This window comes from Lithobates pipiens, unplaced genomic scaffold (assembly GCF_037356315.1).
Source record: "Lithobates pipiens isolate NorthernLeopardFrog02 unplaced genomic scaffold, aLitPip1_a1.2 Scaffold_1, whole genome shotgun sequence".
In the NCBI taxonomy this organism is placed as follows: Eukaryota; Metazoa; Chordata; class Amphibia; order Anura; family Ranidae; genus Lithobates; species Lithobates pipiens.
Window position 1 is genome coordinate 229,598,480 of NW_027507685.1, and position 15,716 is coordinate 229,614,195.

The following is a 15,716-nucleotide window of genomic DNA, read 5'->3' on the forward strand; positions in this document are numbered from 1 at the left end:
ATGTTAAGGGCCTTCGATTTGTGGAAGTTAATTTGCAGGTTTGCTATTGTCCTAAATTGAGCAAAGTCCTTGAGTAAATTGGGTAAAGTAACAAGTGGGTCAGTAAGAAATAAAAGGATATCGTCCGCGTATGCAGCTATTTTAAAAGTCTCGCCCCGTATTCGTATTCCCTTGACATTGATGTTCGTTCGGAGTTTGTGGAGGAAGGGTTCAATCGTTAAAATGAACAAAATCGGGGATAGTGGGCAACCCTGTCTCGTACCGTTGGACAGGGAGAAGGCGTCCGACAAATGTCCATTAACTTTAATTCTGGCTGTGGGTGAAGAGTACAGTGCCGTGATATATTGTAAGGTACGTTCTTTAAAACCCATTTTCCTCAGGGTAGCCAGCATGTAATCCCAAGCCACTCGGTCGAACGCCTTCTCCGCGTCCAACGATAAAAAGAAGCCCGGACTGTGAGAGGCCGAAAGCCATTTGTGGACATTGATTGCTTTCAGCGTGTTATCGCGCGCTTCACGACCCGGAACGAAGCCTACTTGGTCCAGGGAAATCAGGGAAGGCAGAAAGGGGAGAATACGATTCGCAATGACTTTCGCGTACAGCTTCATGTCTACATTTATCAACGAAATCGGTCTATAATTAGGGACCAAGGCTTCGTCTTTCCCTGGTTTCGGGATCATAGTAATGTGTGCCTCATGGAGATCTGCGTGAAGTGCTGGTGCGTCAGGAAGATTATTAAATAGTTCAGTAACGTGCGGTATAAGCAAGTCAGAGAAGGTTTTATAATATACAGTGGGGAAGCCGTCGGGGCCGGGGCATTTACCCGGTTTAAGCTGTTTAAGGGCTGTCAGTATTTCTTCGGTCGAAATTGGTTTCTCCAAGTCTGTGGCAAGATCGTCGGATATAGTCCCGGGGCAGTTCTCGGCAAGAAAGTCTGTTATCTGTTGCGTTCTGTCGTGTTGTGTGGTAGTCGAAGAATGTCTAGGGAGATTGTAAAGATTTGAGTAAAATTTTTTAAATTGTTCCACTATGCCAGATGGTGAGGAAATCTTTAGACCTTGCGGATCTAGTATATGATGAATCGTGGACATTGCTTTTCGCATTTGGATTGCCCTTGCTAGAAACTTCCCTGATTTGTTGCCAAATTCGTAAAAATTGCGGTGCATAAGGGTATACTTCTTCCTAATTGGAATGTTAAGTTCCTCCAGGAGATCTAGTCTGGCCTGTTGTAATGCTTGAAGTGTGTTTTCTGCTAGCGTTCTTTTGTGTGTCAATTCTAACGAGTGGATGGTCTTTGACAGTTTATCAAGTCTGGCCTCCCTATCCTTCCGTCTCTTAGCTGCAAGGGAGATCAGCTCCCCCCGAATCACGCATTTATGAGCTGCCCATCTTGTTATGGGATGGATTTCTGTGGAAGCATTATCCGTAAAGTAGTTCGTTAGACTATTAGAGATAGAACGCACTACTTCCGAATCGCTGAGTAAAGAACCGTCCAACCGCCAAATATAGGGTTTAACTGTTCCGATCGGGAAGGACAGGGTGATCGAGACTGGATTATGGTCAGAGATCACCATAGGTTCGATGGAGGCTACAAGTAAACAGTCCAAGTCCGCCTGAGAGAGAAAGAAGTAGTCGATCCTCGAGTATTTGTTATGAGGGGGTGAATAGTAGGTGAAGTCTCTGGCGGTCGGATATAACGTTCGCCATGTGTCATGTAATGTCAGTACGGTCAGTTGGGATTTTATAGCCCTCAGCGCGCTGTATTTCAAAGAGGAGGTACCGTTTGAAGAATCTAATGCGGGAGTTAAGGCTGCATTGAAGTCACCACCGACCACCAGAGTGCCCTGATAGAAGGCGGTGAGTTTCAACAACGTGGAGTTGAAGAACTGGACATGTTGCTGGTTGGGGGCGTAAATGTTGGCTAATGTGAAAGTTTTGCAATATAGTTCGCCTTTCAGAAAAACAAAGCGTGCTTCCGTATCCAACAACGAGTCTTTCACCTGAAAGGGGCAATTCTTAGATATAAGAATTGACACTCCCTTTGATTTTGCTGATGGGTTAGTAGCATGAAATACTGTTGGATAAAGTGAAGACCGTAAGTTAGGTATTTTGTCAGATCTAAAATGAGTTTCCTGGAGAAACACTATATCCGCCTTAGTTTTTCGTAAAAGTCGAAATAATTGCGATCTTTTTTCCGGTTTGTTAAGGCCTTTCACGTTAAGCGAATACAATTTAACCTGAGAGTCAGGGATAAGAGATTGTCGTTTGTGCATGATGTAAAATCACCCTCTTTACTTAGTGCAAGTGATCGTATAACAGGTCGTTCAAATTGAAAGTGTCCTAGAAGATGTGAGGGCTAGGGGAGGGAGAGGGGAGGGGGAAGAGCGGGGAACGTGAATAAGGATAACGGGAAACAGGGATAAACCCTTAGGCGTTCACTGTGAGGATATAGGACCAGCCTCACCCTCAAAGCGAAGACGTCCGGGAAGTGTGCGGTGAGCGCGCGGACAGCGTCCGGAATAATACAGGACACCACCGTACGATCAACCGCAGTGGGGTTGAACCAAGTCTCTCGGTAAGGGTGGATACTCTAGATTCCAGATGCGACCGCGATCCGGTCCAATAATAAGAAAACATACATAGATTCTATCAAAGGAAGCGGACTGGCGCAACCTCTTCTGCGTTCAATCTAAGGCTTGCAATTTTATATAAACCAAGTCGCCCACCTAGCTGAGAGGATGTATCACTTACGAACAGTGCAAGTAGAACAGATCAAGTATACATGGGCCATTTTCACTACATAAAGAGTATGCACAGGCATAGAGGTGGACAGAAGGTGACCAGGAGGATCCTTCAATATTCATATACATCCTTCGTAGAAGCGCCCTGTTAACAGTAATTAACTAATAAATCACTAATACAAAGATCGCTGCTACGGATCTTAGTAAAGGAGAGTCGGGACTGTGCAAGGAGTGGAGGAAAGAGTTCCTCAGGATGTACGATAGGAACGGGCACATTGCTACGTAGGCCTGTCTCTTCTCTCCGAACGAGCCACTCGATGGGGTTGATTTGCATGGGGGGACGAGCAGAATTAGGCCATCCACGTCTGCAAACCAAAACCCTCAATGACCCCTAAAAGTAATGTCAATATCAGCTAAACGTACGGGCGTCTATTCAGTAATAAGATAACTAAAAGGAACGTGGCAATGTGAGCTATAACCCTCCCACCGTATAACAGGCAATAGGAACCTTGCAAACAACAAAAATACAACATTTCGCGAATATAAGGTAGTGTTCAGCAGTTCAGTGCATCCGAAGGTATTTCTCCAGGAAGGAGGTAATAAGTCTAGCTACAGCCCGTTTCTACCTATCGGTAAAAATATACTACCTAAAATTACTTTACCGTGAATACGTGGCTAACGAAAAAACTTGCCTATATAAAACTTCAAACCTATAGGCTACGGGGTCCAATTCCAGAACCGATGTTGGCTAACTTAGGAAAGAAACAGGCCAGCTCCGGACTGGGACATGCTAACTAAGCGTCCCGTAGAGGTATAAACCCGAAGGTATAGTTCTCCGAAGAAGGGGTATTTCACCCAAAAGAAAGAAATGAACGAACTTAGCTGAAGAGTCTCACTCCTGGGGAACGATCCCGATGCTGAGCAGCGTCTCGCCTGGCTCGGCCAGATCGCGGGGAATCCGTCGGACTGCGGTCAGGGCGGGAATCTCTTCTAGAACGATAGGATCGACTTCTAGATTCCGATCTACGCCGTCGGTGCCTGCTGCGCTGAGTATCCATCGGTTCGGCGTGGTCCCGTTCCCTGCTGGGTTGGCTGTAAGTGCGAAAAGCTGCGTACCAATTGGGAACTTCAACCAAGGGAATCTCCAAGGCGTCGCAAAAAGAAGGAAGTTCCTCCGGGACTCGTAGCAGGGCCGTTCGGCCCCGATAGGTGGCCGCTAGGCCGAACGGGAACTTCCATTTGTATGAAATGCCTTTCGCCCGCAGTACATCAAGAAGTGGTCGCAGGTCCCTGCGATTTTGTAGGGTAATGCCCGATAAGTCCTGATAGATGTGGATCGTAGCACTCCCTAGAGATATTTGGATCCTATTTCTGGCCTTTCGTAAAATGTCTTCCTTCAGCCTATAATCCACCAGGCAGCAGACCACATCACGTGGGGGCAATTTTTTTTTAATCCAACCCCCTATATATATTTGTATAATAGCTTCTTGTGCATGGATTGGGAATGGATGGATTTGGAGAAATTATAATGTAGAACTATTTCTTGGTAGTTGATGAAGAATATTAGTGCAGCTTTCAGTAAGGGGGTGATAAGCTCCGGGTTCACACCAGAACGTGGCTCAGAAAACAGCAATCCGTTTGCGTTTCCCACACTGAGTTCAGATTGCACTGCCCTTGTGATCTGCAGCGGGTGTCAGTGCTATGATAATGACACTGCAAACGCAGGTCACAAACGCAGTGCATTTGTCTGCATCAGATCACACGGTATAAAACTACTATGCGATCTGGGTGCAGTGCGTTTCCAGAAGTAGTACATGCATTACTTTGGTGTGATGTAGTGCAATTTTCAGCCTCAAATCGCACTGCACTGAATCGCATGTGAATTGCACAAGAATTTAGTGTGCATCCCTGTGCGATTCATAGGTGATTCCTGTGCGATTCATAGGTGATTCCTGTGCGATTCATAGGTAATTCCTGTGCGATTCATAGGTGATTCCTGTGCGATTCATAGGTGATTCCTGTGCCATTCATAGGTAATTCCTGTGCGATTCATAGGTGATTCCTGTGTGATTCATAGGTGATTCCTGTGTGATTCATAGGTGATTCCTGTGCGATTCATAGGTGATTCCTGTGCCATTCATAGGTGATTCCTGTGTGATTCATAGGTGATTCCTGTGTGATTCATAGGTGATTCCTGTGCGATTCATAGGTGATTCCTGTGCGATTCATAGGTGATTCCTGTGCGATTCATAGGTGATTCCTGTGCGATTCATAGGTGATTCCTGTGCGATTCATAGGTGATTCCTGTGCGATTCATAGGTGATTCCTGTGTGATTCATAGGTGATTCCTGTGCGATTCATAGGTGATTCCTGTGCGATTCATAGGTGATTCCTGTGCCATTCATAGGTAATTCCTGTGCGATTCATAGGTGATTCCTGTGTGATTCATAGGTGATTCCTGTGCGATTCATAGGTGATTCCTGTGCGATTCATAGGTGATTCCTGTGTGATTCATAGGTGATTCCTGTGTGATTCATAGGTGATTCCTGTGCGGTTTCATAGTGCAAACTCTAGCTAAGTCTGGGTTCACACAATCTTTATAAATCAGCATCATTAGTGAGATATCACTCACATCGAGTATAAAGCCAAGTACACACTATCAGTTTTATTGTTAAACCCAGCGGGCTAAATGAAAAAAACCCTCAAGAGCTGAGGAGGAGATTCTGTACTAACAGTCTAATGTTAGTACATCGAACTCCCCCGCTAAGCTATTGTGTTCTGACAAAGTATCTTCTGTATCTTTTTTGGAGCGTATTTCACGTGACAAAATGCCCAATTTTTGGAGTATCATTAAGAATAATGGCTCCCAAACGCATGTTGCACATTTTTGTGCGATTTTCCAGTGTAGCAGAATTGTACGACTGCCAGTAATTCAGATGTGAATGGGGCCCTATAATAGAGCTTCCCGGGCCCTGCCCCCTCCCCCCCGGATGATATGGATGGAAATTAGGATTCAGATCTATGAAGAGAAGGTGACAGACGGACAGCAGACATCTCACAGGTGACTTCATTAGATGCTCTTCAGCCCTGGTTCACATTGATATGTCAAATCGCATTCCAAATCGGCAGCTATTGCCGGCAATGACACCCTCCGAATCAGTGCTGCATCGATTCCCAAAAGTAGTTTCTGTGCTAGATTTGGTGATTTCAGGTGCGATTTCAATGGACATCTGTGCAGGAAAACGCAGAGATGTCGCTGAAATCATCGGACTGACATGCGGAATGAAATCGCTGAACTCGCCTCATTTCATTCCCGCAGCTCAGTGTGATCCCGGGATCAATCCTATGAATTACTAATCGCAGTGAGGATCATTGCCGGGATTATTGGGATCAATGCAGTTCTCATGGACCCCATTGAATGGAATTCTTATTATGGGAACACAATCGTCCTATTAGATCAATAAAGCTTATTAATCTGACAACTAACAGAACGATCAGGTGACGATCATCTCATGTCTATGGCCGGCTCTAGGCCTGGGTCACACCTCTGTGTTCTTTAGTGCTTCTTTGCAGAAACGCCCTACAGTCCATATAACATGGATTCCTATGGGACACGATCACATCTGTGAGGTTTTCAGTCACCGCATTTTTGAAAAGGGTCAAGGACTTTTTTAAATGCAAAATGGTGCATTTGTGGTTCAGTGAACTTCAATTGAGAAGCTACAGAAAAGTGTGTAGTGCATATTTTTTATCTGCTCTACAAAAAAAACGCATTAAAAATGCAAAACGCAATAAAAAAAACTTGTGAAAAATGCTTTAAAAATGTGTGTGCAAAAATGCAAAACACCACAAAGCACTGCAGAGATCAAAAGCAAACTGCATCGGTGTGACCCGAGCCGAAGGCTTCAATATCTGATATTTACAATAAGAAACATGTCGGCATTTCTGATCTTTAGACTCACACAGTGCAGTGATCGGAGGTTTCCTGCATTGTGAGATGACACACACCACAATTGTTGCCTGTGAACCTCATTCACACTGTAATGCACTCCAGAGCTGTGCTGCAGTGGGCTGTGATAAAATGTAGGCATGCTGTATTTTATTACAGTGCACTGTACAGGATCGCATGTCGCTGTACAGGATTGCATGTCGCTGTACAGGATCGCATGTCGCTGTACAGGATTGCATGTCGCTGTACAGGATCGCATGTCGCTGTACAGGATCGCATCACAAGCTGCTTAACAGTGACATGAATGAAGTGTACATTTGTCCACTTCAAATAAAGTTCAGTGATGAATAAAAGGGAAGTTGTTAGATGCGCCAAATTGTGCACCACACCGCCCCCTACTGCACTCAGGATGGAGCTCTGTGGTTTACCTCTCAGACTGCTGTGTATTCTGTGTGATTTACTTTAGAAAATACTGATTGCCTGGCTTTCATGCTGATCCAATGGTGCTCATATGATATATATATCACTCACCCAGAATAAGTTTGTATATTAGAGAGTCTCACTTCATTTGCTGCATGCTTCTTCCAGGTCAGGGACTGAAAGCACCGAGCCCAGTGACAGCCAGGCAGATGGTATGCTCAGGAGGTCAGTAGTTGAGGTTTCCATGAAGTCTGACCATTCAGATGAAGTGTCCTCCAATGTATGTTCTGCTCCTTCTACAATACAGATCTCCCTATGAATAGTGATGGATGTGATCCGGGATAACAGGTCCTGTTCTAGTAAAACCCGTCAGCTGCACAGGACAGTTATTACATAAGTTGGAATGAAGTTTGTGTTTCCTGAACTCTGTGTGCACTGACAGTATACACTCGGTATGACCTTTCCTGGTCGGCACAGACTCCGTCACTTCTCTTCTCAGGACTGATCATTTATCTGTATAATGTTATCATTTCTCAGTGTTGTATAATGGATTCACCCCCCCCCATAGGATGGAATGATCCTCGTCTCTCTGACAGACTTGGTGTTTGATTGGTTGAGGGGAAACATTAGCTAATAAGTTGGATGAAGTCCTTTCATTGGATGTAGGCGTGATTGACAGCTCAGAGCGTCCAATCAGTGATCAGCAGCTTCTTAGCGATCTCCTAGCTGTACAGATTTCTCCCATGATGTGTTTTGTCGCCATTCCTATTGGTTGTTCCCGTCATGTGACCCGGTTTCCTCAGGCGGATTAGCGCTCCACCCCGGGGTGATTGTACACAGCGGTAGGGGGGAGCAGGATGGCAGATCCCTCTTCCTCTGCTCCTCAGGATGTGTCTGAGGGGGAATTGCTGGGACTTGTAATTCTCCCTGCTCTACAGATGATTAGGGGGATGGTGAGTGTAGAAATATACAGAGTGATGCTCAGTGTCTGTACTATACACACTATACATGTCATGTGATCACATATTACACACATCACTTCCTCTGATCCCAGGTCACATCTTCCTCTTCTCTCTGCAGGGATCCATTCCTTCCAGCAGATGTACGGCTGTGAGCTGAGAGATGACGGCACCACTGGGGGGTATTTCCAGTTCGGATATGATGGGAGAGATTTCATGTATCTGGACACACAGAGAGGGATCTATATCCCGACCATGAATGAGGCTCAGATCACCACACAGAGATTGAACAGTCCGGAGGAGAGAGAGGGGGAGATACACAAGAATTATCTGGAGAATATCTGTATAGAATGGCTGAAGAAATACATCAACAATGGGAGAGAAGATCTGGAGAGGAGAGGTGAGCGCACACTATATATATACATTATATTATATACATCCTCTGTATACTCTCTATACATTCTATCTGTATACACAGCACCTCCTACATCATCACACACTCCTCCCACTTCTCTGATAACCACACCCACTCACACCTGAAACCACACCCTCCTAATAGGACCCAATACAGCCTGGAGAGTCCTTGGCCCAGAAGTGGGTGGGGTTTTGTGAAGTGGGCGTGTCTTCTGATCCCCCCAACACAAGCTCATCCTGAGAATCTGTCTGTCCATCCCAGTCTGTGTCCATTCATGTCTTCCAGTGTGTAGATGTCGGGATCTGTCCGGTCACATTGGTAAGTATTGGGGTGATGTAAGAATAATCTCCCCTCCCCCGCAGTGACTCTTCCAGGATCTCGGGGTTCTCCTCAGAGATCAGTCACCTCTATAGATCTTCTCTTCCTGTGTCTGCTTCCATCACACGTGTCCCACCGAGTCTTCACCCCCCAGTATGATCCGCTCCCTGCACCCCGATACTGGGAGAGTTCTCAGGATTTCTACATGTCATAGGAGAAAGTCCAACACTGAGTGTATAATACACCATACAATGTGTGCGATCTACACACCATACAATACATAACAATCCAATCCTAGAAATGTCCAACAAATGTCACTCCACCCAACACTCAATTGTGTCTAAAATCAAAGATTTATCAATTGCTCCGCCCTAGAAGGAGAAGGAATCCCCGGATCACACGACCGCAACTTCCCCCCACCAAACTCATCAGAGACTTTACTGATAATCATTCCTATCACTTTGATGGATCCGTCTCTCTTTTATTTTGGGTCACACATTGGTCTTCCCAGTCACTTGGACAGGCTGCCCTCCACACAACAAACACCCCAAAGTATCTCTAGAACATTTCCAGTCTTGGATTGTTGTGTTTTGTTCAGTCACACAGCAAAACGCACATCTGCTCACCGTGATTGGGGTGTCATTAACAATCAGGCTGTATTTACATCTGTGTGTTTCCGAATGTGTAACAACCCGCACAGAAAACCGCACATTCCAGGAATGCCCTGCAAACGCACATCATGCTTGTGTCACCATTAGGGATGAGCTCAGACTTGTTTGCATGGAACACGTGCAGAGCAGGCCAGGAAGTCGGCGCAGCGCTCCGCTAATCAGAGACAGTGATACATTACCCGGATGTGCGGCTGCAGAGATCAGGAAATGTCTCACTGCCTGTGATTAGCGCTGCGCCAACTTCCTGGCGGGCTCTGCACGTGGACCATGCGAACACACCTGAGCTCATCCCTAGTCACCATAATAGTAGGGCAAGTGCAATGCATCTTTCCAAAATGTGCTGCAGAGCGCACATCTTCTGTGTTGGTTGCTGTGCAGATACAAGTATAGCCTAAATGGTAACGCAACCATGACGCACATTACCACACGTTTTCAAAATAAAGGCACAGAAAGCCATGTATTTTCTTGTTGCCATGCATTCGTAAAAACACACAGATGCAAACAAATCGTAACACAAGTGCAACGCATGTGAAATGCACTGCAAAGGATGCATTTTCTTGCTGGTTGCCATGCGCTTCGAAACACGCAGATGCAGATAATGGTAACATAAGCGCATTGCCACGTGTTTTCTGTGCAGGTTGTCACGTGTTTTGAAATGCATAGATGAGAATGCATCCTAAATGGGACTGCAAGTGTGATACACGTTGCCATGCGATTATAAATAGAAGCAAATTAATGGTAATGGATGTGTGACACGCACTGCTATGTGTTTTTAAAATGCAACGCAAAGTGCTTGTTTTCTGTGCGGGTTGCCACGTGTTTTTTGTTTTTTTTTAACGAATGGCAAAGCATGCGTTTTTACTTGCGAGTTGTCATGCATTTATAAATGTGCAGATGCAACCAAATGGTATCGCAAGCGTGATGAGCGTTGCTTTGCGTTTTCAAAACGCAAGGCAAAGCACACATTTTCTGTGCAGGTTGCTGTGGGTTTGGAAATGCGCAGATGAGAATGCAGCCTGGATGGTAAGGCAAAGGTGACGCACATTGCCATCCCTTTTAAAAATGCACGGCAAAGTGTGCATTTTCTTGCAAGTTGCCATGCGTTTGGAAACGCACTTGTGTACAAATGGTAAAACAAGCGTTGTCGCATGTGTTTAAAATGTTTGGCAAAGTGTGCGTTTTCTTGCTGGTTGCCATGCACTTGAAAATTGGGTAGATGTAAACAATTGGTAACGCAAGCGCATTGCCACGTGTTTTCTGTACGGGTTGTGACAAGTTTGGAAACGCAGAGAAGAGAATGTAACCTAAATGATAATGAAAGCATGATGCACACTCCCGATTTTTTTTTGAAACGCAGGGCAAGGCATATATTTTCTTGTGGGTTGGCACGCACTTTCTGCAAATCGCGCATTCTCCTCTGGGTTGTCATGCGTTTGGTAAACTCATGTTTAGGAGCATCACACAAAGACTAACATCGCAATCAGGAGAGGAGTGTTTTGATCGAAAAATGCCAAACGCACCAAAAACGCACCTAAATATTAGGAACGTTTAGCACTTCAGCAATTTGTTATTTCAATGGATGGAATAAATATTCTGGCCAAGGAAATGAATAAACACCCAAAGCACTTGTCACAGGTAAATGCGTCTAATTGTGATACACACCTTTTTTTACCAGAATTTTTTATTTTTTTTGCTGCCAGAAGAAAAACATCCAGGGCAGTTGTTCTCAGCATCCAGTGTGCATGTACCCTAACCCAAGCGCAACGCACTTTGCCTCATGTTTTCAAAACGCACACCAAAGTGTGCATTTCCTATGGGGGTTGCCATACATTCAGAAACATGCAGATGCGAATGCAGCCTATATGGCACTGTAAGAATGATGCGTATTTGGTGGGCGTTGCCGTTCATTTTCAGTGCAGGTTGCATACAATCAGAGTAATGCTGCCTAAATGGCAATGAAAGTGGGACGTGCGTTTACTGTGAGTTTCCAAAACGTGGGATGCTGCCTGTTCAGAAATGTGCAGATGTGAATACAGGATAACTTCGTGACGCCCCAATCGCAGTTGGCAGATGTGCGTTTTGCTGCCAAAATGCGTGATGTTCCACGACTGAAAAGGTTCTTGAGCTACTTTGGGGAATTTGTCGCACGTAGGGGATCCCATTCAAGTGAATCGGCTGCCCTATACGTGATATGTATTTACACATGAAAAACAGGCAAAAAAAAAAAAACCTGAGCGGGAATGTGCGTTTCTGCTACGCAAAAGTCTGTTTGGGATGTCTCGGGGAGGAAGTTTTTAGGCAGTAAGAATGACCAGGGAGGTGAGGGTTAAAAAAATGCTGCCTAAGAAGTCACTGCAATTAAAGCGTTAGATAAACTGCATCGGAAAATAAATAAAACCAGGCCCCGAGCAGTTTAAAAAGTGATATTAAAGTCTCCAGTTTAAAAAAAAATAATACCAAACCTATCATACTTACCCGCTCTGTGTAATGGTTTTGCACAGAGCAACCCAGATCCTCCACTTCTCAGTTCCCTCTTCCAGGCTCCTGGCCCCTCCCTCCTTCACCCCACAGCAAGCAGCTTGATATGGGGACACCCGAGCTGAGCCGCTTCTTTGTGTGTCCATTCAGACACGGAGCGTCAGCCCGGCCCCACCCCCTCTCTCCTTATTGGCTCACTGACTTTGATTGGCAAGAGAGTCCAAGACAGCCTAGTCTCTCGTGCATCATCGCTGGATTGAGATGGGACTCAGGTAAATATTAGGGGGACTGCTGCACACAGAATGCATTAAGATAAAAAGCCTTTAGAACCGCTTTAAGTCCTAATGTGCTAGTATGCATCGCATACTAGCAAATTATGCAGGACTTACTTGAAAACAAAGCCCTTCAGAGGTGCGTCACCACTGAATGCGCTTCCATCTTCACCTGGTCTTTTTTCTGGGTTCATGGGTTTCGGTAATATGAATGGCCGAGTTGGCGATGATGCATGGGCACGGGAGTCGCTGTTTATGGCACGTCTCTGAAAGGACGACATGGTTATACTATTACTTCAGAGCGCATGTGCTGATGACATCACCAGCTGCATCTAAATGTAATATCTCCTAAACAGTTCACATTTAGGAGATATATTTACAGTACCTAATAATAGGTACATTTATAATAAGGCTTGCCTATAGGCAAAAATTATACATGGGAGTTTACTCCCACATTAACCGCTTACAGACTGGAAGATTTGGCTGCTGACCAGGCCATTTTTTGCGATACGGCACTGCGTCAGTGTAACCGGTTCCCGACCGGCGCACAGCGGTGTACGTGATACGTGATCGGGAGTTATGATCAGTGATGTGTCACAGCTAGCCCATCCCCCTACACTTAGAAACACTCCCCAGGACACACTTAACCCCTACAGCGCCACCTAGTGTTAACCTCTTCACTGCCAGTCACATTTACACAGTAATCAATGCAATTTTAATCACACCGATCGCTGTATAAATGTGAATGGTCTTAAAATCACACCAAAATTGTCCGACGTGTCCGCCATAATGTTGAAGTCATGATAAAAATCGCTGATCGCCGCCATTACTAATAAAAAAAAAATATTAATTAAAATGCTATAAAACTATCCCCTATTTTGTAGACACTGTAACTTTTGCGCAAATCAATCAAAAGCTTATTGCAATTTTTTTTTTACCAAAAATATGTAGAAAAATATGTATTGGCCTAAACTGAGGGAAAAAAAAACATTTTTTATATAATTTTGGGGGATATTTACTATAGCAAAAGGCAAAAAATAATTTTCAAAATTGATGCTTTTATTTTGTTTATAGCACAAAAAATAAAAACCACAGAGGTGATCAAATACCACCAAATGAAAGCTCTATCTGTGGGGTAAAAAAAGAAGCCAATTTTGTTTGGGAGCCACGTCGCATGACCGCGCAATTGTCAGTTAAAATGACGCAGTGCCGAATCGCAAAAAGTGCTCTGGTCTTTGGCTAGCAAATTGGTCTGGGGCTTAAGTGGTTAACTGACAAATGCGCAGTTGTGCGACGCTGTACCCAAACAAAATTTGACATCCTTTTTCTCCCACAACTAGAGCTTTCTTTTGGTGGTATTTGATCACCTCTGCAGTTTTTTGGAGTTGGACTTTAACAGCTTGCCGCCCGGCAACTGTCAAATGACGGAGAAGCGGTGCGGCTCTCATTCTGGGTGGACATTATATGTGGAGCCCAGGCAGTTGGCTTGCACCATGTTGCTAGTGCATGCCGCAAACCCGATCTCAGTAAAGAGCCGATCAAGCGGCGCTTTAACCATGTGATCAGCTGTGTCCAATCACAGCCGATCACATGTAAACACAGTAGTGCCAGTGATCGTCTGTCATCTCACGCAACAGAGTGTGTGATGAGGAGAACCAATCAGCGGTATCTCCTTGCAGGGGACGCCCAGGCATGTAATCGGGGCACTGATCATCGGTAGAGCCCATCAGTGCCACCAATCAGTGCCCATTAGTGATGTCAGTCACTGCTGCCGTTCAGTGCCACTTATTCCTGCCACCTATCAGTGCCCACCAGTGCTGTTCATCAGCGCACATCAGTGAAGGAGAAAAAATACTTTTCTCTTATATTCACCGACTGACACAGCTCCTCTCTTAGCCATTGGGTTGTTACGCCACCTTTAGGAGAAGACTAGGCATAACATGTTATGAAAAACACAGAACTTTAAGTTCCGCCAAGGGGTGGTCCCTTGGGTAACAACCCCCCAGCCTGCCATGCAGTCTCAGTTTTATTTTGCCTAGTGAAGGAGAAGGGACTAGGAACCCTGCGGGCCCATCAGTCCGGATTTTTTTCTGCAGAAGCTTTGCTTTTTGCGCAAGACTAAAGATCCTGTGCTCTGCTATCAACAGCCGGCTGGGTGGCAGGCTGGATATCCTTATCCTTGTAGTCGCCCCAGCCTGGCCAGCGAGTGCGTGCAGACCAGAGCTACGCACTCTGCCACGACGTACCTCAGCTCCAGAGGTAGTCGGTGAGCTTTAATGCTCCGGGGCACACATGACCGGGCTACTGATGTCAGTGTCACAGTGTGCCATGGCCAGCAGCCACCCCGTACTGATCGGAGAGTGGGTCTGTGATGGAATGTCTCCCAGCTCTGCAGGACTGGTAAGTACAGCTCTCCCTGCTTCAGTGAGGCTGAGCAGCTGGACGTTCCCTGGGAGGTCGATTCGGGGGTCCCTCACCTCCCTCTCTTCTCTCCCTGTCCCTATCATCGCTCCCCCCCTCCCTGTGGGGAATGCTACATGTGGCTGCTGAGCAGTAGTGTGTCATGTGCAGGGGCTCTTCAGGGGGGCTCTCACCTGGGGGGGGCTGTGCTGGCTGGCTGTGCCTTGATGTGTGTTTTTTCTCTACCTGGGGGTGTCTGATGAGGCTGTGTCTTTGATCCCTGCAGCGCTGTTTACCGCCATTCTTTGTCACTGTCCCTCATGGTATTTAAGTGTTCAGCAGCCATCTTAGGTGAGGGAAAGGAGCAGCATGCTCTCCTGTAGCTTGGCGGCCATTTTCCCTGTGTTTTTGTCCTTTATACTGGATGCTCGGTGGCCATTTTCTTGAAGACTGATCACATTTTTTGGTCAGTCTCTAGGAGCAGCATGCTTTCCCGTAGTCCGGTGGCCATTTTCCCTGTGTTTTATGTCCTTATACTGGATGCTCGGCGGCCATTTTCTTTGAGCCTGAACACGTTGTAGATCAGTTTCTGCGCCATAAGCAGCAGCTCTGGATGACACAGTGTGATCTACTATGCACCTGAGAGCTGACAAGGAACACAGGCACTACTAGCTGGACAGCATAGAACCAGTCAGGGTGGTGAGTCCTGCGGGAAAGAGCCCCTCCATCAGCAGCAGTTAGGAGGGTGGGACCATCACTGTCCTAAGTCCTCATCAGGTGGCAGACAGGGTAGGGTCAGCATGGCTTCAGAAACTGGTGTTTCTTCCCCCAAAATCCAGGCAATTGCAACCAGTTGGCTTGAAGATTGTGCAGTGCCCCTGGGCGCTTTGTCGGCGGTCCTCAATTTGTTTGTTGCCAAGATGGAGGCGGTGCATGGGTGCAAAGGTGCTAAAAAGTGCCCCCTGTCCTCTGGGGAGAGCTCTGACGCAGACTCGGGCCCTGCTGAGGCTGGTGACCCCTGCTCTGTCGTTTCAGGTGACGCTGACCAGGACCGTTCGGACAGTGAGGATGAGTCCCCGTCCGGGTCCGGGGG

General features: G+C 46.0%; 1 protein-coding gene across 1 annotated transcript in view; it reads left to right on the plus strand.

Moving 5' to 3' along the window:
- Positions 1-15,716, plus strand: part of LOC143984086 (class I histocompatibility antigen, F10 alpha chain-like) — a 123,197-nt gene that overhangs the window by 73,020 nt on the left and 34,461 nt on the right. The window contains exon 3 of the mRNA XM_077484407.1: positions 8,191-8,469. Within this exon, the coding sequence (XP_077340533.1) occupies positions 8,191-8,469 (279 nt within the window). The remainder of the gene's footprint in view (positions 1-8,190; positions 8,470-15,716) is intronic.